This window comes from Sinohyriopsis cumingii, chromosome 12 (genome assembly GCF_028554795.1).
Source record: "Sinohyriopsis cumingii isolate HCF-2022 chromosome 12, ASM2855479v2, whole genome shotgun sequence".
In the NCBI taxonomy this organism is placed as follows: Eukaryota; Metazoa; Mollusca; class Bivalvia; order Unionida; family Unionidae; genus Sinohyriopsis; species Sinohyriopsis cumingii.
Genome location: NC_142972.1, coordinates 67812227 through 67837723, shown reverse-complemented (window position 1 = coordinate 67837723; position 25497 = coordinate 67812227). Strand labels below are relative to the sequence as shown.

General features: G+C 38.4%; 1 protein-coding gene across 7 annotated transcripts in view; it reads left to right on the top strand.

Moving 5' to 3' along the window:
• LOC149786645 (thymidine phosphorylase-like) overlaps positions 1–25497 on the top strand; it is a 56152-nt gene that overhangs the window by 25755 nt on the left and 4900 nt on the right. For 6 of the 7 annotated variants that reach the window (XR_016424996.1, XM_089977167.1, XM_089977164.1 and 3 more), the window contains exons 4-7: positions 18381–18499; positions 22060–22222; positions 24538–24765; positions 25121–25261. Coding sequence is in view for 6 of the 7 variants with exons in the window: in XM_089977167.1 (XP_089833293.1) it covers positions 18381–18499; positions 22060–22222; positions 24538–24765; positions 25121–25261 (651 nt within the window). In the remaining variant the exon portion in view is untranslated. The remainder of the gene's footprint in view (positions 1–18380; positions 18500–22059; positions 22223–24537; positions 24766–25120; positions 25262–25497) is intronic. The other variant, XM_089977168.1, reaches the window with a different exon arrangement.

The window sequence follows — 25497 nt, the reverse complement described above, 5'->3', positions numbered from 1 at the left end:
CTTCATCCATCTCATTATTAAATTAAGTAACAATTGCGTCTTGCCGGATCCAGATGGTCCGATGATAATCATCCGGATCGAGTTTGGTAACGCTGCAACATGCTTAACTGGTTCTCTCGTTTTAGTCGCCGAAAAATCAATTATATTCATATCTCTATACATAAATTATGGATCTATATTGTGTGAAGTGTAGAGTGCGTACTGGCACAAATGATATGACAACCGTTACAACGAGAAATAACAGATCGCCGCTTACTGGTAAGTGTGTACAATGCGGTACAAAAAAATTTAGATTTATTTCTGCTAGACCCGGGGGTGCTTTAAAAAAAAGCGAGGAGGTGATATTGCAGCCAAGTTATCAAAACTCCCCGGAACACCGTGGGCAAAGTATCCAGGAGAAAAGCACCTCCCAGGATATAGCTACTGTGGCCCCGGAACACGATTAGATATCAGACTCGATGATCAAAATCAGCCGCGACCCGGTGAGTATCCAATAAACGCTATCGATGAAGCATGTCGGATACATGATATAGCTTATCGTAGCGGTGATTTGCAACAGCGTCATATCGCGGATGTAAAATTAATTCACGCGTTAAATGCTATTCCTGATAAATCATTCAAAGAAAAATTGGCTTCATGGTTGGTAAAATCGGCTATGAAAGGTAAATTAATGATTGGAAGCGGAGCTTCTCGCGCTGATAATTGAAAACGCTAGCGTTTATAATAACAACATGGAATCCATCTATTATTCTCCGAGAGGATACTGGAAAGGAAAGGCCGCAATTGGTAAACTCGCAAGCGCTGCAAAGGTAACAAAGGCCGTTGCGGCTAATTGGTTATCCAAACAGGCTATATGGCAAATTTGTCTACCACCGCCTAAACAAATAAACTTCTCACACTTTGATGTCAGCGTACCTAATGAAGTTCATCAGGCTGATATATTATTTCTGCCGCATGACAACGGTTACAAATACGCGCTAACCGTAGTTGATGTTGCGAGTCGATACAAACAAGCGGAGCCGTTAAAAACAAAGTCAGCAACTGAAGTAGCCGATGCGTTTGAGCGGATTTACCGAAGGGGTCCTCTGCGCTGGCCAAATCTATTACAAGTTGATCCTGGTAGTGAATTTCGCGGCGCTGTTTTATCAACGCTGAAACATCATAGCGTCGCGGTACGACGAGATCATACTGCGCTACATCGTGATCAGGCAATTGTTGAACGATTCAATCGGACTCTTGCTGAACGGTTATTTGGATATCAATACGCGAAGGAATTCATCCAAGAAAAACGATCTCGTGAATGGGTCAAAAGGTTGCCAGGCGTAATTGCAGCGTTAAATAACGAGATTACCCGAGCAATCAACATGAAGCCCAGCGACGCGATTAAATACGAGTACATACCCGGAAGATCAAAAATAGATAGCGTTTCCAAGCCGATTCTCGGCGATGTCACTGTTAGATATTTATATGAACCAGGAGAACTTGAAGGCGGTAAAAAAAGAGCTACTGATCCTATTTGGAGTGTTACCACACATAACATATCAACGATAACACGATCAACTGGTAGACCACCGATCTATAGACTGGATTCAACTGCTCCTCAGCGCGGATTTACTCGCGAGCAACTACAAGTGATACCTGACGATACTCAATTGCCCCCGCGTGGTCTTAACTAGCGCCGTTGCGTCTATTACACTCAAGACAAGTTAACCTCACATTACCACGGATATGACCGAGACTGTTATCGATCCTGTCCACGGTAAATTGGCGAGCGTCTTTATCCGAATAACGCCAGCGCATTACACAATTGCAACTCGCGCAGTGATTATTCTGTTGTTGTCGTAACGCAATTATTAATTCGGCATCAATATCAAAACGCCGCTGTTTTTTTTTATCCTGTTGGCGGTAACCCGAGAGTTTTCTATCAATGACGCTAGCATCAATAATGTCATCGTTGTCGCCGGCTTCGTCGGTGGCTTCGTCAATAACAATTCTTCGAAGCTGATTTATCCTCCGTACTCGGGACACTGCGAGATAGACTAGATTCGACCATTCGATGCGATTATCAACCATCCAAACAATTGTATCCGTGATAGTCAATCCCTGCGAGGAATGTATTGTTGTTGCGTATCCTAGCGTCCACGGGGATTTATCAGCACGTAGCGCGTCCTCGACGACGCTGATATCAACGAGCACAATATCATTCAGCACAAGAATTTGTTTTTTTGTCCCTGACGCTGTCGGGCCGGGGATTTCAACTTCAATGTTCTGCCGCCGTGTGTCCGCGGGTCTATAACATAACGGCACTGGGCGCGTTGGAAACTTTTCCTTATGCAACGCAAACAACTTCCGCTGAAGTGTGTCTCTAACTATCTTTCTACTCGCTACAATCAAATCGTTTGGTCTCCATGTTTCCCAGAATTCATTTAACGGCGTTTCCGGAATCACCTCGCGGATTATTTCACATTGAACTCTATCCGGCTGTAATCTGATTAATTTTTTAACCTCGCGCAGTTGTTCATCAAGTGCTCGGTAATCAGTATCGGTTTCTTCATAATAGTCCACAAAACCCTTTAACCAATCATGTGGACCCTCGCCGACAAATGGTGGTGGTTGGCCATGGTCGCCACACATGATTACCGCTGTATTCGCGCGCAGCAACCACTCAAGAAACATTTGTAAAGTATCTAACGAAACAGTACATATCTCATCCCAGATGATAACCTCAGGAATAAATTTTTCCCCCATTCGATCAGGAGTCCACTCACCGCCGCTGTATCGAAAAAAGCTGTGATAAGTAACGGCGTCAACATTTCGTTGTTTTATCTCTCGCGCTAGTCTATGGGTCGGTGTAAGCACGATTATACTTGCCCGCGTTCGAAATAATTCAATTGCCCGAGTCGTCTTTCCTGACCCGCCACAGCCGCTTAAATAAACTGTTTTATATCTACAAATTGGATCAGAACACGGTGGTGCATTAGACCATTCTGATAGATTATCACCGCGTAAGTAATTATTTTCAACGGTGACATCTGCTGACGGGGAATAATCGCGTCGTATTTCATTTTTAATTCTCCATATACCCCAACTCTCGTCCGGACTAGTAAACTCGGCTAAGTTTCCCTTGTACTTTACGTCTATGTAAAATGAATCAATCGCAACTCTAACCGCGGTGTCGGGAAATCTATTTATCATCGAGAATAAATTGATAGCGGCGTAACCCAGCATAGACGCCCTCAAATGCGGATACGCGGGGCTGTCTCCATCGAAGTAGGTAACAACTGTACCCAACTTTGTTCCATTGGACAAGAAAGCTGTTTTGCAGTTCACGTATCTATTTTTTGCCACTGCGTCCTTGATTACGAAATCATATTCTGCGTCATCTATAATCAGCCGTGAGCAATATCGTTTGTAGTCGCAGTTTTTTCCACCTTGTGTGAACTTACCAATTATTCTTCTACCGAGATCTTTTGCCTCGCGGTTTCGTTGGTTGAATATCTTTTTGGACCATTCGATGATATATTCCTCGTCGGCATCAATGTGTGCTCTAGACTCGTCAATTATGCTATCTAGACGCTCTGGTTCTGGTAACCAGACTTCAGTCTGCGCCTGGTATGATATAATCGCGTCACTGACAATCAACGAAACTAGCATTTTACAATCAATCATATACCGTAGCAGCGCTATTGGCAGCCACTTCTTTTCAGTCATGTGTCTACCGATCCAAATATAACAACAGCGATGAAGTCCTGCCGCGAATTCAAATAATACTATGCGAGCGAATCCGGTTAAATCAAAATCAGGCAGTGGTCCATTAATAGCAACACGAGTCATTTCATGTCTGGGGTGTCCAAATCGTTTGAAATACTCAGCGGCGGATCCATACCCGAGAAAACTCGCTGGATAACAGGCAACCATATCAACGGAAATCATAGCGTCGCGGTTGTATTCAGTGTTCCATAGTCCACCGTGATAATATTCCAAACAACTGGATTGTACATCCGGTAGAAATTCCTTGCGCGTTGGTCTCCACGCATTTTTCCTTGCTGCAACATGAGCCGCAACCGATGGAATCGTAAAACAATTTGTTAGCAGTTGTTCATCATGCTCTTCAAATTCCATGGCGGTTTTTTTCATCTTGTTGTGAAAAGCTTCAGTGCGATATAATTCACCGTTTGGTCTTACAAACTGATCAAAGGTATCCATGTCGTTTTCAGCGCTGCGAAGTAACCACACTGACACAGGGTCGTTTTTACACAAACAAGCAATAGCATCAAATAGTTTCCTCTCCGCGAGAAAACTATCCTGTATAAATTCCCCCGGGATATACTTTACTGTTCTATCCCGTGGAAATATTGTGACCGCGGGCGTCCACGCGTGTTCGTTATGATCAATAATTTTGATTGGGGCTCCCTTTGATTTATACTTTGATTCATATAATACTTCACCGGTTATCGTTGTAACGGTTATTGGAAATCTCAGCGACGTTTCTAATTTCGCTATGTCGCTGATGGTTGCTCCTCGCTCTTTTACGGTTAGTTCCCATTGGTTTATTTTGCTACGTCGTAAATCGGTCAATTTGTTTCCTCGACACGCATTTGTAAAATGCTCTATTACTCGTTCTGCTACACAATTTATCCCCGTTGACTGTTTCATCGGCGCTAGTTTTCCGATATCAGGTTTCTTATTTAACGGGTATATTCCATAGACAACTGCTGTTTCAGGATACGCTCGTTCATAGTATGGTCTGTCAACTCCGGTTAACAGCCCTGTCTTGGAGTCGCGGCTAACAATGACTGTTTTCTTATCACTGAGAACCGGTTCAAATTTATCACGTATGATCCAATTACCTGATTCCACCCGGACAATGAATTTTACTCTGAAGAAATACCTTTTACCGTCAAGTTGTGATATTATCGTTGCTGCGCGGTTGTCGTTCATGGTAGCATCAACAACACCATCAATTCGAAATGTTGACCAACTATGAGATGCACCATCACGCTTGAATTCATTGATACAGTCGCGTATTTTATTCAACAGGGTTCTATCGTTTATTAACGCTTTTGGTGCGTCCTTGAGGGCTCTATCGAGATTGAACTTAATATTTTTCCAGGGCTTAATTGCTGCTAATCTCTCGAACTCCTCCATATAATTAAAACAAGTATTTAAATGAAAGAATATAGTATAATGAATCACTGCAAATGGTTGATGATTGGGTCGATAACCCCGTGCAATAAATCATGTAGAGGTGAATTCTGCGGGTATCATTTACAAAGCGTTCGTAATGGTTCTCTTGGCCCCCTCCCGTGCTTGGTTTGCCACGTTGGTGTAAGAGGAAAATCACAATTATGTATAAATTGTGGCGGAAAGCGATACAGGGAGTTAAAACGCTATTATGACAAGCGAATAAAAAATGCCGTCATTGACCCCACCGCAGACTTCGTCATCAAAACTCCTCAGGACTACATTGAAAGGTTTATAATTAAACCAAATAATGAATTAGACAAGTAGTATTATTATACAAATGAACCAAGAATTTCTGCCGCATCCTGTGCTCGTTAATTACGAGGCATCTCGCGACGGCGTTGTTAGACATCGTAGACTGAAGAAGCCGGTTGGTACCGTAAATAATCACGGGTATTTGGTGTTTGGTGCCGGGAAAAAAAGCTATTACGTTCATAGAATAATCTATGAAGCGTTTAACGGATTGATCAACGACGGTCTTGTTATTGATCACATTGATGGATGTCCTCAAAATAACAGACTGTGTAATCTGCAAGCCATCTCTCAGAGTCAAAATAGTAAAAAAGGCGGAACTGGTAAATACTCAAAGAAAGCAAAGAGTGTAAAATCATTTGATACAACAACACACGAAGAAAAAACTTTTCAGTCAATGAATGAAGCCAGTAGATATTTTGATATTTGTATGCCCTCAGTACGAAAAGTAGTAGAACGAGTATATCAAACAGCGATCTCAAAAAAGACGGGTCACAGAATTCGATTTTCATATATAGCATCAAAGGGAGATAACTCGTTTTGTGATAGCGTCGCATGACAAGAGTTACGTCCCTTGAAGTCCAAATAATGTTACGATTAATTAATCATTTTACGATGAAAACTAATGAAATACACGCTGTTATCTAACAGCTGTATTCTTTTTTTTAATGTTTTATTCAAATATTTGGTTTCATTTAAATGCTGTGAAACACCATTAATAAGTATTCAAGGATTTAGCGATTCAAGGGAATTCAAATTACACACACCTTGTGACTGATGCGGTTGTATTAGTCACCTTATATATAAGACGACTCGTTATAAGCCTGGGGCTTTCGAAAGCCGATTCGATCAATCAAAACTAACCCACGCACTTGACCCGGGCGTGTGGTTGTCTTTTGTTCACAATCATGCAACCGGGTTAATTTAATTGGGTTGCTTTTGATTGGTCGAATCAGCCGTAGAGTTCCGCCCCGTCGTTTTATGTTTGTGCTGTCTTATGCCGTCCCATCATCCCATACCATAATATCATCTACGTCATTGTTTATATACCTACAATCTGCCACAACACTCGAGTGGAGATTTACGTCCTTGTATCGTCCTTAAAAACAGGTCAAAAAATGACCCCAATAATTTTATTAAAATTTTTGATATTAGAAATAAGATGTTTTATAAGAATATGAATATCGAAGACATCAATAATATATTAACCGAGATTTTAAAATTAAAAAATCAAGGAATTGAATTATCTGATAAGCTTGATAACCAAAAAATATTGTCCGATTATGAAATTATTAACGAGCAATCAAAGAAAGGTCGATATACCTTGCCACGCGAGTATTCTTTTATAAAGCGATTACAATATACGATCAATGAAAACTTGTATGGCAATGACGTAAATGCATTTATTGGACTATTTACTGCCGTTGAGACAGTACGAAAAAAACTCGGACAGGCTTTTGAACGACGTCGAGAAATCTCTAATAAAATTAAAAACATTAGAAGGATTATAGACGAAAACTCCCTGGAGCCCCTGGGACATATCCCCGACACACTCGGCGGGAAATTAGAAATTACGGAGCAATTGCAATAATGGTAGGCGAATCACTTACTACTCGGCTAGCCAGAGAGCGGCTAGTAGCGCTTAAAAAGCTCATACCGTTACGAGACAGGGTTCGAAAACAACTACAAACGCGGCAACAACTACAAACTGATTTTGCTGTTGGAAGCGAACAGCTCTTTGCTCCGGTAACTAAAGATGTTACGGCGGCAACTGTGCCCGTTCTCGGTGCGCTTGAAAAGATAGCGGCTCAGACCGAGCAAACAAAAAAGTCTCTGGAAACACTCCCTGCGAAAATAGCGGCTGCTACAACACGGAGGCCGCCACCACTCGCTATAACGGACCCACAAGAACCTTATGTTACAATGGCCGACGAGGAAGAACCAGGCGCCACCGCAAGAGAACCAGAAGAAGAAATACCGGAAGAACTACTGGAAGAAATACCGGAAAAAATAGAGAAAAAGGAGAATATACCCCGTAATGTACTCAAGAAGAGCACAATAGATAAAATTAGAGCCTTCGACAGCGATGACGAATTAGTTAATTTTACTGTTACAAATTTTGCTAAGGGCAGACTAGATGAGCATATCAATAGCGGCTACGAGAAAAATGTAAGGTCGTTAAAGGATTGGACAAGAATAGTGTATTTAACAGGTATATATAAAGATGCATTACCACATCGTGGTGATCACAATTACGACGCATTCCACAAGGAAGTTAAGAGTAAAACACCAAAAAAAGGAAAAGGATACTCTGTTGGTAAAGAATCCTACGGCGTTACCTGTCCTGGTAGTGTTCTCAGTGATATATCACGGCTGGAAATACTAATCGGAGGAAAACGAGCCGGAAATAACTCTCCGGAAATAATCAATGAGGCCGCTGATATTTGCAAGCGGTTATTTACGGGCGGTATTATGGACATTAATGCATATCGAACGCTCATAGACGAACTCGTGGACCACGGTCATTACAGCGATTGATTAATCACTGGTGATCACAATCACTAATTGGAAAACACTGGTGTTTTTATAATAAAGATGATCATACACTACAACCATGATAAACCAGTACTCGTCTACGTGGTAAACTCGTGATTACTTGTTTACCGCGCGTACTATGGAGATGGTCTCGGTAGCACCATTGCGGGGTTATTTACAAGAATGGCTCCAAAAGTAGCGCCGTTAGCCAAACAATTAGGAATGAAGGCTATTGATGTTATTCGTGATAAGGGAATCAGCGCTATTGGAGATGTTGCCGGAAAGGCGGAACAAATTAATGTCGTTGGTGAGGAGAAAAAAACAGATGCCATCAACGACAGTGATGCCTGCGAATGTCAGTAAAGTAATAAATAACGCCGTGGAAGAAAAATTAGAGTCGTTGGCGGCGACTTCGCCATCCGCCGATGCGTCAACCAACGCGATCATTAACGCAATAGCGGGGAGTGGTCTACGACGAAAACGACGTTGATGGATTTCAATTGAAAACACCGACATGAATAATAATAGAAATGTTTGCGCGAACCGCTGACCCCGCGTTTGATATGGATGCCCCAGTGCGCAGGGATGATTCTGTCCGTGATTATCAATATTATTCTTATTATGCAGCGCAACCTGACCTACGATCGCGAATTGAACTTCAAGTCCAAGATACCAGTAAATATTTTTTGCCGTGTGAAGCGTTTATCGAAATCGAGGGAGAACTCGTGACAAATGCTGCCGATAATGCACCATACGCAGATGACGATCGTGTTCGAGTTGGCTTCGTTAACAACGGTATCATGGCGTTATTTGAGAGCGCCAGATATCTTATTGACGGGCGAGAAATTGAATCAATAGAACGCGAGGTTGATGTTGCAACGACGATAATTGGGTTAGCGAGGTATTCAGATGATTATACAAGATCGGCGGGCCCATCTATGATGTTCGCAAAGGACACCACTAATAACGCTGATCATCTTCAGTACGTTAACGTGCTGGTAGAAAGAGATACCGCAGTTGACCCACAGGCTGAAGCAAATAACCCAGACCGCAGAGCAAGACCAGGCGCTAATTTCAATATTATAAAGAGTATCAACAATGATTACAATCTAGGATTCGCAACACGAGTAGGGATGTTGCAAAGACCACGCCGGCAGTTTTCATGCGCGATTCCACTCCATCACATATTTGGATTCTGCAGAAATGTTAGAAAAGTTATCTATGGGGCTAAGCATACAATCGCGCTGACGCGAAGGGGCGATGATAACAATGCAATATGGCATGCTGCTGGCGTCGCTGCCGGTAAAGTCGTTTTAACTAAAATGGCATTGTGGATGCCGGTGTTGACTCCATCAGTTACCACGGAAGCACGATTGTTAGCATTTATGGAACAGGGAGGAAAATCGTTGTTGAGTTGGCTAGTGGTAACAACTGATGCTAAAGAGGATAACGTCGCCGATACGTTTACATGGCACCTGGCATCAAAACAGGGTGTTTCAGCCCCGCGTCATATATTCATAGCGCTACAGAATAGGGAACGATTGGGTAATCAAGAACGCAGCCATATGATATTTGATCGATTAGGAGTCAGGGAGGTTTCGCTGAGAATAAACGGACAACAGGAACCATCCGAGGATATACAGCTTAATTACGGTGACAACCATGTCGCACGTGTGTATCATCGATTGCTGTCATATATGGGTCGTGATCAAAACGTCGACACTGGTCTGCAAATATCACAACTTGATTTTAAAAACCTGTATCCGATTTATTATTTTTCGTTGGAACATCTTGATTTAACGAGACAATCCGTCGTTGATATACACTTCAGAGCTCGTATAGCCCCGGGTGGTGTTGATTATAGAGCGGTTGCTGTCATTCTCAGCGATAAATCAATGCTGTTGGAAGGCGTTGGTGGACGAATGAGAATCGTTGATGCACCAGTGGAAAACATGTAATTGAAAACATAAACGCGTTTACAATAAAATGTCGTATAGTGTCGTCATTGTAGAGTTGACTGATGGTCAAGTCAAGAAATTACGATCAAAGTCGGCTAAACAATGTGGAACCACAATAACGCTGAAGCCGTCACAGATGGCAGGTGGTAATCATAAGATATCGTTGACGGCGCGTCAAATAAAACATTTCAATAATGCGATGAAGAATAAAAAGGGTGTTCAAATAGATTTTTCGGCCGCAGCGATTAAAAACATGGAAAAGACCGGTGGGATATTTCCGCTGTTAGCTGCGATTCCAGCGTTGATTGCCGCGGCGGCCCCAGCAGTGGCGAAGGCGGCGGCGTTAGGAGCCGTTGGTACCGCGGCGGGAATGGCATTGAAGAAGGCAACCGGGAAAGGCTATAAAAAAAAAACGACCCGTAGCCGGAAAGGGTCTAAGACTACCGGGAACCCCGTATTCATGGTACTCGGGGAAGGGTCTAAGACTACCGGGAACCGTTTAATGACTCCAATGTCTAATTTTGATTTAATAGATGCCGCAAACGCGTTAGCGATAAAAAACTTCAGAGGTGTTTTCATGAGGGATCAATTACCGACACAACCAAGGAATATTGAAACCGGTATAATTAACCTCGATAAATCCTCCGGAGCGGGAACTCATTGGGTTGCATACGCAATTGATCCGCGTGCGATCGTCTATTTTGATTCATACGGGTTAGCCCCGCCAAACGAGTTCATGCGGTATATCCGGGCGTGTTCAGCCCCGGTTTTTTATTCCACGCTGCCAACACAACAATTAAGTGACCCACCGATATGCGGCCGTGAGGTATTGAACGTACTCGCGGCGATTTCATCATCGCGGAAACCACCTCATGTGGTTGTAAACGAATACACTAGTGGGGTCGTAGAGGCCCGGCGGGTTAATTAGAAACGCTGTTTTTTTTTACAATAATAATGATTGATATCTGGGGACGACCGGTTTCGGCGCTGAAAAAGCCCACGGAAACGCTCGCCACCGATGACATAAAAAAACTAATTGAGGATGAAATCGCTGATACGTTAAATTTAACCAGTGTTGACCCGGGCGAAATAGTTGTATTTCAAGACCGCCAGGGTAAACTGAAATCCAGTAATGTGTCGCTGAACGACGTTTTAACACGAAATAATGATGCCTCCGAGGACACTATCGTGTTGTATACCGATGACGGACGACTTAAATCAGGTGAATCCATCTTGACGATAAATGGAAAAATAAGTACACTTGGCGACAATTATATAACCATGTCGAATTCGTTAAAAAATTTGTATGATAGACTTAACGCGCAAGCAAATCAGTTCGAGGGGATACAAAAGTCTGTCACCGATGTACAACTCACTACTGATAGTTTTTTTGGAACCCCGACGGTAACCGAACCGAATCTTGTGGGGATAAAAAATACTATTTCGGAGTTTACAACGCTGTCGGGCCAATTTTACACGTTGCGAAAAAATTTTAACAGGGCTGATAACGCCATTGATAAATTCTTTGGTAAAAAAAATACCAGACCGGAAGAAATTACAATAACTATAAATGATATCACTGCGTATGGACAGGAAATAGAAACAATCAAAACTGATGTTGAAGCGAACAAAAGGAGTGTAGACGCGCATAAACTGATAATAGAAAAAATCAACTCTAATGTTGCAACGAACATAAATAATATAGACGCGCATACACAGGAAATAAGAACAATCAAAATTAATATATACGCGAATCGGCAGGAAATAGAAACAATCAAACTTAATATTGATCGCTGCATAAATAGTATAGACGTGTATACACTGAAAATAACAAAAATAAAAATCCCTCATGAAAACACCATCAACACAGTATACACGATTCGGCATGGATCATTCGCTTGGACTCCTACACAAAATATAATATATATCACCGCAACTGTTAAGGGTATTTATCGATTGACACTGGTTTCAATGATGCAGTTTAATATATCATCGTCAAGTTCATTCGGGTTTAACAATACAATATCAACAATTATAGACAAGGGCGCAGCTGAACTGTTTACAATTAAAACCGATAATAAAAGTTTAACCAGTGCAATCATTCCATGGTATGCGGAATTTGTAACGGATCTAAGTAATTAAAAACACTAGCTCTTTTAAAATAAAAATGACCACCAAGGTAATTGAATCAGAGGTATCACCGACGTCACATCAATATCGATTCAATACCGTAAAAGAATTCTCCGCGAATTTGAAAACGCTTTCCGAACAATACCGTGTAAAAATAAAAAAATACCGTCGAAAAATAACCACCATCGACGCGGTCGTGTACTCGGTGTCAGGTATAGTAGCCGGTACCGGTGTTATTTTATCCACGGTGACCATGATAGCCCCGATCGCTGTTCCAATCGCTATCTCCGCGGCGACAACAATTGCTGGAGTCGCCAACGCAATCACTAGAAAGATATCATCGTGTTCTCAAAAAAACTCAACGAGTATACAGTAAAACATCAAATAGTATCCGACGCGTACTCGAAATTATCCGGGTTGATCTCGTTGGCGATAGATAATTCGTTTATATCCGATGCTGAATTCTCCACGATGGTCCAGTTGTATGACTCCGCGATGTCAAAAATCGAGGATTTTCAACTGGAAGCTGTAAACCACGTGGCTGAAACAACTTCAATGGGCTTAAAACATTCTCCTGAAACAACTTCAATGGGCTTAAAACAAGCAGGTTGTTAATATTCGGTGTTGAAATTAAACACTAGAAACGACGAATAATAATAATGTCGCTGAACCCCGAAGGGTTTCAATTGCTTCAACGGATCGCGGAGAACACCACTCCGGTACAAACAAGTATGATATCGATAACGTCAACGAAGCCAGAATTCAATGTAAACTTCCCTTCTCCGATTCCAGTAAAGGAAATAGCGCTGGCAAAATTGCGAATATATCACAGTTGGCCTAATATCCGAGCGGAAGCATTTAACGGACAACAACCTAATAACTCGCTGGTTTTTGCATGGACAAATAAACCCGATGGGACCCCAGACTGGAATGAGGTTACAATACCAACTGGGTCATACCAAGTAGAACAAATCAATAAAGAATTTCAACGCAGGATAAAATCGATCACAGGAAAAGAATCAAAAATCGATATTACGGTTCATGAGCCGACGTTATCGTCGACGATTGAAATAAGCACACCGGGGTATATGGTTGATATTTATAACAGTTCAATAAGAACCATACTAGGTTGGCCCGAGAATCCACCTAATGAAATCCCCGCGTATTTGCACACGAATGCGCAATCGTATCATGAGATTAATCCCAGTTATCTGGATGATTTGTCTATTATAAGAAACGCGTTATTACCCAGCGAGTTTATATTTCAAGACAGGAATACCATGCAATGGTTTTTTCCGTATAAGAAAACTCCTGAATTGTCAGCCAAGGTCACAGTTCGTTTAGATGATATCACTGGTGCGTTTGCCGAGATTAATCGTAATTACCAATCACAACTAGAACAGCTACGGAAAACAAAAGCACGAAAACACGTTGAGGTGTTAAATCAACTTATATCAGACATGGAATATATTAATGAGCGAATCGTTAAGACAATATCCGATAGCAGCGATGATAATAAACAAAAATTCCTAACCGGGTATAATATCACAGAAGCCGATTTACCCGATTTCAAGTTTCCAGGATACAACGCGCCAGAACTAAGAAAGTCTCTTAATGATTTTCTCAGTCCATCAACTTATATCCTCAGACACGATAACGGAGATGGTGGTAGGCATATTGCTCCATACAACGTAAATATCGCATCGGTGATAGCAATCAATCTAGTGTGTGATGTTATCGAAGGGAGTTACCAGGTAGATACCAATCAATCAAATCAAGCTCAACAGGGGTATATCCTTTATTCATTTTCGCCAACAGCCCCTCCAGGATTCTTAATCGTTGAGAGCCCAATTAATCCGGTCTATATGCGATGCCATAATCGGTTTTTAACGAGAATTAATTTTAGACTTACCGATCAGTCAAATAACCTAATTGATCTACAAGAGGAGGAGTTAGTAATCACTCTGTTTGTGAGATCATTGTAAATAACTTCTTAGCAGCGGGGGGGGGGGGGGCAATGACATCGACGCGGTCGTCGCTGTGCTTACCGGACGCTGACGACGCTGGGATCGGCTCGCAGAAAATGTATTAAACCAAATGACGTCACCATCGTGTAGGATGGACCGACGTCGTTTTTTTTTTACCAGCGCTGATTACACCGGATCCGCTGAGTGCAGAAAGTAATAATTAAGCAAAATAACGATTGAACAAAATGTCCGATTCGCCCCACTGCTGCTGCAAGTACGTCAGTGAAAAATGTAGGTGGGTATAGTTATATTGAAATAATTTTAACAAAAATGAGTAGGGATAAAAGATCCTTTTAAAGGTGACTAATTCTATAAATGAATTTTAGTGAAAATAAAACAATCATAGAGATATGAGAAAAACAGCACGAATCTGAGTGTCAGACGGCTTGGAACATAACCTCTGAGACAGAACATAAGTACCCATTAAAACCTACATTTGTACAAAGGCAACAAATAATTGCCCCTGTGGATATTTATATACTACTCGAACCACTACTGCCCTTCGTCGTCTGAGCGAATAATGTTTTGAGCAAGACATTATATTAATAATGGCTGATAATTTCAGCCGATAGAGCTAGCTGAAAAATTATTAGATTAAATTCCTGATGCTATTAGCAATCTGATAAGCTATTCAAGATTATAGTCCAAATTGTGTCTTTTCTTGCTCATCGTTTCATATTATTTGTTTGGTTGTAAACAAAGGTTCCATTTCAAGATGTAAATTATACTCTGCTGCAGCAATTCATATCAATACGAAAGATTGCTTTGTATTTTTCATGGTCAATACTGTTCTGTGTATTGGTTTAATTCGGTGTTGTCCATAGATAATGATGGCCACGCGTCATTTCAACGACAGATTATCAGATCTCTTTAACAGATATGATAGTCGGAGCATCAGCGATCATCGATATAATTACTCTTCGTTGCATTACAGTTGTTCTGTTGTTTATGCTCTTTGCATCTTATCTTGAAGCACAACTCATGAACACTCGTAACGTTTACCAAAGGTGCAATCATTTTTAATGTATAGTCCATTAAGTTAGTACAAAAAGGCACAGTCTCTGAGCCTATAAGTGAACCTAGCCATATCCTTTATTTCGACTTAAAACTAAATCAAAAATGTTGTAAATGGACTTTTCTTGTGCAAATACATTCAGACTCCATTTACATCTCGTCCATATTCAAATTCATCTGTTTATTATTTTTTCTTTACGATTCATATATTCACTCTTATGTAGCTCCATTCTATTCTCATTGATTTTACTCAGTCTTTAAATCATTGGTGTCTAGCATATCTTCACGGAAGAAACTTAAAAGTGTACTGAGTTTTATTTCATCGATGCATTTGATGTACCTTTGAATGAAAATTTAGCTTGGAAGTTGTAAAATGTTCTCATGATTGCATCAACATTTAGATTGTTTTAATTATTGTTTATATTGTTCAAAATCATATTGATTAGCTCCGAATCTTTAAATTGTTATCTGAGTTTTAACCTTTTTGTTATGCAGTTCAAATCAACGTCATATTTTACCATGTTATCTCTTTTAATTCATTACCATTCTAGGAAAGTGTTTACTTGACGTCACCTTACACGTTTGTCATGTTTAAATGTTTACTTTTGATGTTTTTACATAAACGTTATATTTACCCTCACATTTTCTAATCAAAACAGATTCACATGGCTTGCATGTATTTACTTCTTTAACTTCTGATGCACTGCTGTTCTCACTTAATTTTGTTTCATTCTGGAAAAGTCTTTTCTGTCTTAAAAAAGTAAAGTTGTTATATTCCTTACTACTTGTATATATGTAGTTTGCTTCCTGTATTTAATTTACGGTTATAGTATTTTAAGCTGATTCCCAGTGAAATGGAAAGGATACGATGACTTGTTTAATCACAAGTCATCGCATTCTTTCCGTTTCACTAGGACTTTTTTTTACTGTTCACGCGTTTTGTTCTTTAAAACCTATTGTACTTAATAGGTATCTCTTGTCCATGTTACGATTCTATAATCTGAAACTAAGCAACAAAACAAGCGAAAACCAACATGTTTTTTAAAATTCAACAAGTATTTTTTTTGCTAGAATACAGAGTGAACATTTAAAAGGAACTTACAGTGCTGTGACTTAAATTCCAAATATTTCTTAAGGTTCTCTCACGCACCCAAATGTATAGACTATTCCAAATGAATTCCAGTGGTGTTTTGAATGAATTTAAATCTTGGATGTGCTGATGTACCAATTGCTTTGAATAGTGTAGATGTGCTAGAAGTCTTGATGTATCACAATAATATAATCCAAACTATATCTAAATTAATTCATAATAGTCGCAAAGTACCTATTTAATCCGAAAGCAATAATGAGCACGTTGTAATTCCAATGAATAATCTATATACATTATTACGTCCACTTAAAACTGAACACAACTAAAAGACTGATTGAACTTTAGATGTTACATAGGAATATATAATTATAATGTAACAACCTTAATATAAACATAATAAAACGCAATAAGAGCACCAGAATGAGGTTCAAAGTTCATACTCAGAACATTCTAAGTTGTAAACAAGGTCATGTCCCTTACGAAAATGGTAGTAAAGAACAGGTAGACCAGGAATTCCCAAGGGTAAAATTATCATAAACTAAGATCCAAGTAAACATATGTACCTACAAGTAATAATTATCTTAAAAAATAATAATTAGCTATGTAATACATTGTTTACAAAATGACGCTTGCAATCTATAATCATGGACAAAAGCCAAGCCACAATACAAATTAAATATACATAACATTCGTAAAACATGCCCTCTATATCATCTCTTTCCACGTCGTCCACATTGTAAAGAACTGAATCGGTTATAATACTTGCCGGATTGAAATGTTTTCATTAAATTAGAAAGGAAGGTCTGTTCAACGATTGCTTTTATTTTGAGACTCTGTTTCGCCGATTTAAAATTTAGGCGTTTCAGACGTAATAGCTATCATATATCCAAATCCAAATATGTTGATCCATACTTTTTATCTGCTTGCTTTCTTGCTGGCTTGAACTGGAGTAATGTCTATTGATCTGTCTTTTGATCTATGGTCAGTGTTATTGTAGCCATCAATTAGCTTTGGTTAAACGTCAGACCATGTTCCGGTTTCATTTTGTGCAAACTACTTCATATTCGTTACATGTCTATTTAATCTTTCTGCCACATATGCTCTCTGTTTAAGTAATTTTAAAATAATTTTGTATTTCCTTTATCTAGCCAAGAATTATTGTTCCCTTTGTAATACTCTTTTTCATTATAATAGTATATCTTTCTGGTTTTCTGTTTAAAGATATCTCTCAATCATCTTGTGTATCATTTCCCCATTCTTCCCCTTTGCAGTCAATGTGTAGCTCTGTTCGTCGTTGTATTTATCATACATTGCATCTGAACAAGGTCTGCCTGCCTCTAGTCTTTGACGTAAGGTAGGTAGATTGTTCAGGTAACCTTTCGTTCAATTCAGTTGAGTTTTAGTTTCCCTTTGTCACATTTAAGGTGTTCCCAGAACTGATTGATATTTATTTTACACACTGGAACTCCCATATCGCAATAAGGAAGAAGAGGTTGTGCCATCTTTACGTGAGGTTATTAGAACAGCATAAACTCACCCATAGAAAACTGCAGAATAACGGTCTCTAGGCGTTATGAACAAACTAACTAGATGAAAATCTAATAAGGGTATTGTTATATTCAAAAAATTTACAAAATCCGTTAACCGTTTGAAACTCGTGAATGATTTAGAATTTATATCAAATTTGATCATCCCAATAATTTATTAAAATATACAGCTGTTTCATATACTGACTTTGTTACACTTAAATTTGGTCTCCAGACATTCCGTGACTGGTTTGGTTTAATCGTTGTAGATTGTCATTGTGGTTTGGTGCTTTTATTTATGCTGCGTTGTGAAACGTCGAATAAGTGTCGACTTTTCGCTAATTGTCTTCATAATCTAATCAGTCCAGCAATATTTTATTGATTTTATATACAATCGAGAAATTAGCTTGTGGTCAAGTAATTTGATTTAAATTTGCGTTGTAATATCCTCCATGCCCGATTCGGTGAATCTCCGCGGCTGGAATAGGAATTTTAAAATTTGATTTTTAACTTTTCCATACAGCTTAAAATAAAAACTTAAATTAGAAAAAAATGAATTTTATTAGTTTCCTATGGTGGTTACTATCCATTTTGCATTTTATAGCATCTATTATCTCAAAGAAAGCGGCTGAACAGCTTGATGCTCTTGTCTTGGACGTTAAGACGGGACTTGGAGCTTCCATGAAGACCGAACGTGGTTCTCGAGAGCTGGCTCGCAGAATGGTAAAAAGAAAATAAGTGTTTGATGATTAGTAGATTGGATACACACGATGCTCGCCGAGGTTATTCTTCATTTTACTGGTCGCTCAAGTGGAATAAACCATGACAAACAATGATAATAAAGCAGACTCTTCCCACTGTATACGAAACTATACCCTACATCTTGTACAAGTTTACATCATTACATCACTGACGATTAGGCTTGAAGTAACAGAGCCCTCGTGGTTTACTTATGTGTTCCGCGTCGTGGCGCTGAATATTATTGATCTTGTTAAAAATAAATACTAATCGCACCCACCACACCTCCAAAAATATGGCACGAAAGTTGCGAGTCTCATCTAATTGACTTTTAAATGAATATAAATTTGGTGAAAAAATAAACTAATCAGAGCTTGCTTCTATGTTTTGGGAGAAGTTGAATCATGATTGTTAAAACTTTTAAGTATAAACTTGGGTTCAGGAACAATCCAGTTCAATTTATCGATTAAACTAAGAATAGAAAAGAAAAAACGAAAAAAATTTTGTTTATTTTCTTCATTGGTAAAACAGTATATTGCCTATAAGCATAGCGAAAAGTACGGAGTAGAAAGTAAAGTTGAAAATGTTGCTCATGTACATCATAGTCTTTGGTCATGAAATAAATACGTTTATAACTTGATGTTTGGAAATAAAAGAATATTTCATTCTATATTGATATGTTTAGACCAGTAGGAGGAAGTTCATACTGAGAGTATAGCTTGGATAAGGTAAAATACTAAACTCTGTCGAAATTGCAACAACTGGGTTCGTTTCGAAATATTACCTATTATAAACCCACTAAGGGATCATATGTATCGACCACCCAAATATAATATACATTAAAATATAAACACTGGTTTATAAAATATCCAGTTAATTTACAGGACATAACATGCTTCTGTTCATATCTACTTGTGAGTGGAAAAAGATGATCAGACATTTGATTGAATTTTCAGAAATAGAAACAGACAGTCACACCTATATGCTGACCATATTCAATGTAAATCCACGAGACCGTGACACTTATCTTTGTTGTGAAATAGAGGATTTATCAAAATTTGTTTTTATCGAAGGTGAACTAAATTCATGATATAACTGCTTTTGAAATAAGCGTTAAAACAATTTTTAATCGGAATCGAAATTACAGGAACATACAAGATTATGCCACATAAAGAGCTAACACAGAAGAAACTATGTCCGAAAAAGTCCAGTCGTTACATATAAATCATCTCAAACAAACACAAACTGCTCTTTCTTTGTTCTGTATAGTGATCTGATAGTATTGTATCCATAAGCAGTTGCTACGAAAACTCAAATTACAAAACGGACGATAAAAGCAAAGAAAGGAAAATCACCAAAATCTTAACATTTCCTTAGATCAATTTCATAGAGACCATTCACTAAAGAAGGGCAGGACGCACAAGCAAAATTTACGAATATTAGTTTGAAATCAACCGCAGAAACTGTTTATCAGAAACTGAGATCAAGAAACGCTACTGACAAAAATATTCGCTAATGAAGATAAAAATCATTATAGTGAAAGAAATATTACATATTTGTAAAAAGGAGATCAATGAAGAAAAAGAAGTTACCACAAATGACAAAGCACAGACGAATTCACCACTAAAGGCATAGAAATGCTTAGTTAAAACATTACGATAGCTGAACTGGAAGCAACGTAATATGTATACTTTGAAATTTTAAATATAAAATCATAATCTGTCTATTCATAATTTGGCTGCTACGACTCGGGGAGGGGGGGGGGGCGAGTGGTCTAAAGCGCTATCCGTTACGGATCACTGCCATTTCACCTCTCTGCGTGGGTTCGAGTCTTGGATTCGGCCGATGTTGGTATGTGAGAAAGCTTGCCAGTAACTCCTCGTGGGTCGGTGGTTCTTTCCGGGGTTTTCCCGGGTTCTTCCTCTACCATTAATACTGGCCGCCATGCACAGCCTATCGTGTGCTGAAAAATGGCGTTAAACCCCACAACAACATCAAGCTGCTACGATTCTTATTTGCTTGTCTAAACGTTCATAAATATAAAATTATAAAAATGATCAAGTCAAGAAATAGTTACAATATGTATTAGATTTTATAGTCTGTAGAGTTTGTAAAAGAGACGGCGAATGCTCAAAATATTGTTTTCCTAAAAGAAAAATATCTTTCGATAGTTATCGCTTTATTGACCAATACCTTTAGCAACTTGTTTAAATTCTGAACGATCGCTGATTTATACAAACAGTAATAGGTTTGGAACCAAAATACTTGGGAAAAATACTTATCTGTGTGAACACATCTGTTCCTTTGAACGATTAAATGAAACTAAACTACCTATAATGGAAACATTTTATTGAAAGTTTAGTGGATCAGAAATTAGCAGAAACACCTGTATCAAACTTTTGTGAAACATTTAAAACTGAATTTCTTCATTATCGTGTCTATTAATGCATACATAAATACACTTTATGGTATGAGAAGAATTTAGGAATGTTTGTATGAATAATTAGAAATGAATCCCATCTTCCTGTTTTAGTCTCTCAGGCGTAGCTCATTAGGTTAGCTTGAAAATAAGCAGAATTGCTCACAGATTCGTATATGGTTTGAATAATTGACCTGGATTTAAAGACTTGATCATCAGGTTAAAATATTGAGTATTCAGGCAATACGTTTCGTTGCTTATAGTGTATGTATATGTATATAGTGTATGTGTATGAATATATTCACTAAATAATCATTGTACGTATCCGATGATTGTTTTCTGTGCAGTAGGTCTATATTTGTAATTCATTTGATACTCTATTATTAATTTAGCAATATACTATGATGAAGGACACAAATACGACACTTTACATGATTTAAGAGTATTCCAAGGTTGGTATCTCCTCTTAAGTACTGCCATACTGATAAAGAAAAAGACCGATGTTCATTAGTTTTTTTTTATGATTGTTTTGCGAACTTGTTTTTGTGTATGAAACCTTTCACAGTATCTGTCATAATTATTAATTAGTTAATTTATAATTTAATTCATGTAATCTTTCTTTGTCTTAGTCTCTGTCTCTCTCTCTCATACAGACTACCTATCCTTCTTGAATTGTGCCACTATCTAGATATAGGTCGTATTCTAAGTTCTGAAAACCTATAGACCTACCCTTTTGCCAACATTTATGGCAATAAAAGACTTTTCAAGAAAATAAGATTAAAGTACACTTATTCTTTTAAAACCTGTAATTAATTATTTATTTATTTAACAACTCTGTGTGTGTGTGTGTGTGTGTGTGTGTGTGTGTGTTGTGGGTAGGGTCGGAAGTGATGATGTAGTATCATCTTTGTAAAAAAAGCCATACCAAGTATATGTAAGTTGCCAGCCATATTTGTCCATGAGTTCGTTATATTGATCCATACGCCATACAAATTGGGTTAGCGTTCAGTAATCTTGCAGGAAGAGAAAATCAAACATTTACCATGTTGTTGCTATGTGTCGAAAATGTAGGAGCGAGAAACTTGAATAATGCTGGATATTATCCTGCTTTGTTATCTCTGCGTAGGTAAATGTAGGTAAAAGCCTGGGTGTGAAAACGGTGGCGTTTCTGACAGACATGAACTCCCCTCTAGGTATGGCTGTTGGAAACTCCTTGGAGATAATAGAGTCTCTAGGTGCTCTCCATGGTGAAGGCTTCCCGGATCTCATTGATCTTGTCATCCAGCTGGGTGAGTAGAACTTTACAACTACCTATTTTGGTAACGACCAAACTGTTACAACAGCTTTATTACTTTATTAGTCACGCAAACCTCGCCGGCTAATCCATTCCGTTTATTAAATAAGAGAGAGAGAGAGAGAGAGAGAGAGAGATCATACAACACCCGTATTCTGTCTCGAATGCAATGCACGGAGAGAATTAAAAAAACGTAATTAATAATAGTTAAAATGTATTATCCCACAAAACACCAGCTCCACCAAGAAAATTGTTCTTTACGAAATTCCACAAAGCAAAACATAGAAGAAATAAAAATGAAAAAGGTTAATCAAAATATTTCCAAAGAAATACCACAAAGAAAAACAGACACACCCCCAATAAAAAAACGAAAACCAGAAACAAAAAGAACACAGAAAGAAAGAAATGCAACCAATACTTTTATATTTTCCTTCGAAATCATGTTAACGTTACCCATTTTCTTTTGTCTAGCCGTCAGAGTGTGCGTGTATTAAAGCAAATATATCCTATGTCCTTCAAAGACTCCCAATTTTGTCTGCTTGATGGCAGGTGAACAATAGCAGCTGATCGCGGTCACATAACGGTTGCAATAGCTCGCAATAACGCGGCTTGTAACTTGTAGCGCTACATAGTCTCTTCGTAAATATATCATGTTCGCCGCCACATGACACACGACATGGTTCGGTTTTGTCTTGCTGATTGTTATTCACTGTCGTTAAAGATATGACGCGTAGCTTAGCACTGTAATAAAAATACGTCGATTGTAAAAAATCTTTAGAAACCTGCAAGAAAACGGAATGGTTGTGACATACAGATTTATTGCATGTAAAATGTGTAGAAAAGTTTGGTATTGGCAAATTTCATACGATCTCGCCATACTTTTTATACTTTTCATTTATGAAAACATCAATTGTCCATTGAGGTTTTATCGTCCATTCCGGTGATGCGATAAGAGAACCGTTGGTAGAAAGTGACTCGAAATTGTATTACTTGTTAGAATATTTATATTTAATTATGGATATAGTTTGATTTAAGATGAAAAGGTGCACGTCTTAGCAGTATCTCTGAATAGCTTGAACAAATATTTGGCTTATATAACTAATTTTTGTTTGTTATATTGGCTAAGTAGAAAGAAGTAAGATGCTGAATTATGCTACACACGTCTGACAGCAGTATAAAGAGATTCCTCGTGTACCTCCATATTCCGCATTCGTCATCCTCATTTACAATATAGTTTAACATCATTATTTTGCAGGATTTTTGCGACAGCTCTGAAGCAAACTTTATTTCATAAACGATTCAGTACATCAATATATTTGCGATAGAGCCAAATCAACTTAGTGACGTCAAAACCAGATCCATCATGGCTCAGGTTATCTATGGAAATGTCTGAAATGAATCCCCCTTTTTTAAAACTGTTTAGTGGGTTTGAGTCCAGTATCGCTTGGGATTTTGGTTTAAGTTATTTGTTTTTTTAAGCAGATGGACTACCGACAATTTTAATTGATCAATCAGCATTGGAATAAAGATGAAACGTTTAGACTGGCTGCAAACACTGATATTAAAATATTGTAACACAATCTATATTTCTGCTATTTCAGCGTAGATTCAAAACTAAAACTTATGTTTAAAAATCTATGTTTTGTCGTTGAAGGGAAATTTGAAAGACTTTTGACTAGATGTAGAATGGCCAACATTGGTTAATTAATCCTCAAGAATGGATGGTATTTATTTCTTATTATCATGTACTCTTTATTATAGTTCTTAAGTACGAAGTGCATTAAAATTGGCAGAAGCTTCACCTAATGGCATACATATCTGCCTCTCACTTCGTTTGGATTTGACGGTTTTCTTAGAGACATTCTTTTCGTATTTCAGTGTTACTCTTTGTCCATGCATTTGGGTACCTTGCGGAGTTTTTTGCAGTTGCCAAAATCCACATCTGATTAGTTCCATTTAAGCAGACTCTCTCATGGATCTGAGATTTCCGCCAAAAATATGTATAGTACAAATATTACTTAGACGTATATAATAATAATTCGTAGCATTATATGTGAGTATAGGTTTATAAATTGTTTAAATTTCAACTACTATCTGACTGCTGTGCTGTCGTTGATAGTCCAGTTGAGTTTGGGTCAGAAACACTTCCCCGAATTGCAATGTGGATTTCCTGCAAATTTTTATTTTCTTTTCTCTTTCTTTTGTAGATAGAAACACAAAAGCACCTTTCATAGCATAACTACAATGCTATATAATTCTAAGAATAATTTATACTGCGGTTTTGTCCTTTTTTGGAATTGTTTTTTACAGGAGCACAGTTGTTGATGGATTGTGGAAGAGCTCGAGACAAGAACGAGGCAACCATGAGCCTGGCTGAGGTTTTAAAGAACGGCTCAGCGGCCGAGAAGTTCTGTGCTATGATGAAGAGACAGGGAGTGGACCTAGCCCTTGCTGATATGTTGTGCTCAAAAGGATCCGATATCAGAGAACTTCTTCCGAGATCAAAATTTCAAACTGAATTAAAAAGCCAGAAATCGGGTAATGGTTCATTCAGACTCTTTATGTAAGGTTTAAATTACAAAATAATGACAACTTTGAGCATTGTACAAAGTATATAAAATACACACAAAACCGTACGATTTATATAAGAAATGAAAATAAATTCAGATAGATAAGGTTTGCGTAAGAATATAACCTAAATATTGTTCTTTGCGTAAGAATATAACCTAAATATTGTTCTTTGCGGTTAAAAGTATCTGAAGCTTTCTCAACGTCACCGAATTTGAATGCTTGCTCCCCAGGAAGTATTCGAATTGAATGTTACTTTGAAATCTCTCTAGATTTTGACATGTTCTACATAGCAGAATAATGTGCCTGCTCTTATATTATGCAGGCTACATCAACAAAATTGATGCTATGAATTGCGCTCTCGTATCCGGAAAGTTGGGAGCTGGCAGAGCCAAGACAGACGACAAAATCAACTTTGGTGTTGGATTAGAAGTCCTCTTTTCCGTGGGACAAATGATTCAAGAAGGTAGGTAAAGTCGCATTCTCGTATGAAGGTAATTCAAGATACGAAGGATGCTTGGACCGAATACCTACGGTACACCTAACAATCTACTATCAAATTCCACTTAAACGTCTCTGCTATGAGATTGTGTAGTAAGAAAGAGAGAGAGAGAGAGAGAGAGAGAGAGAGATTCAGTTGTTTGTATATACATAAGTGAAATAGATGAGCCAGCGAGTTCTCCTAGATTTGTACGTAGAAAA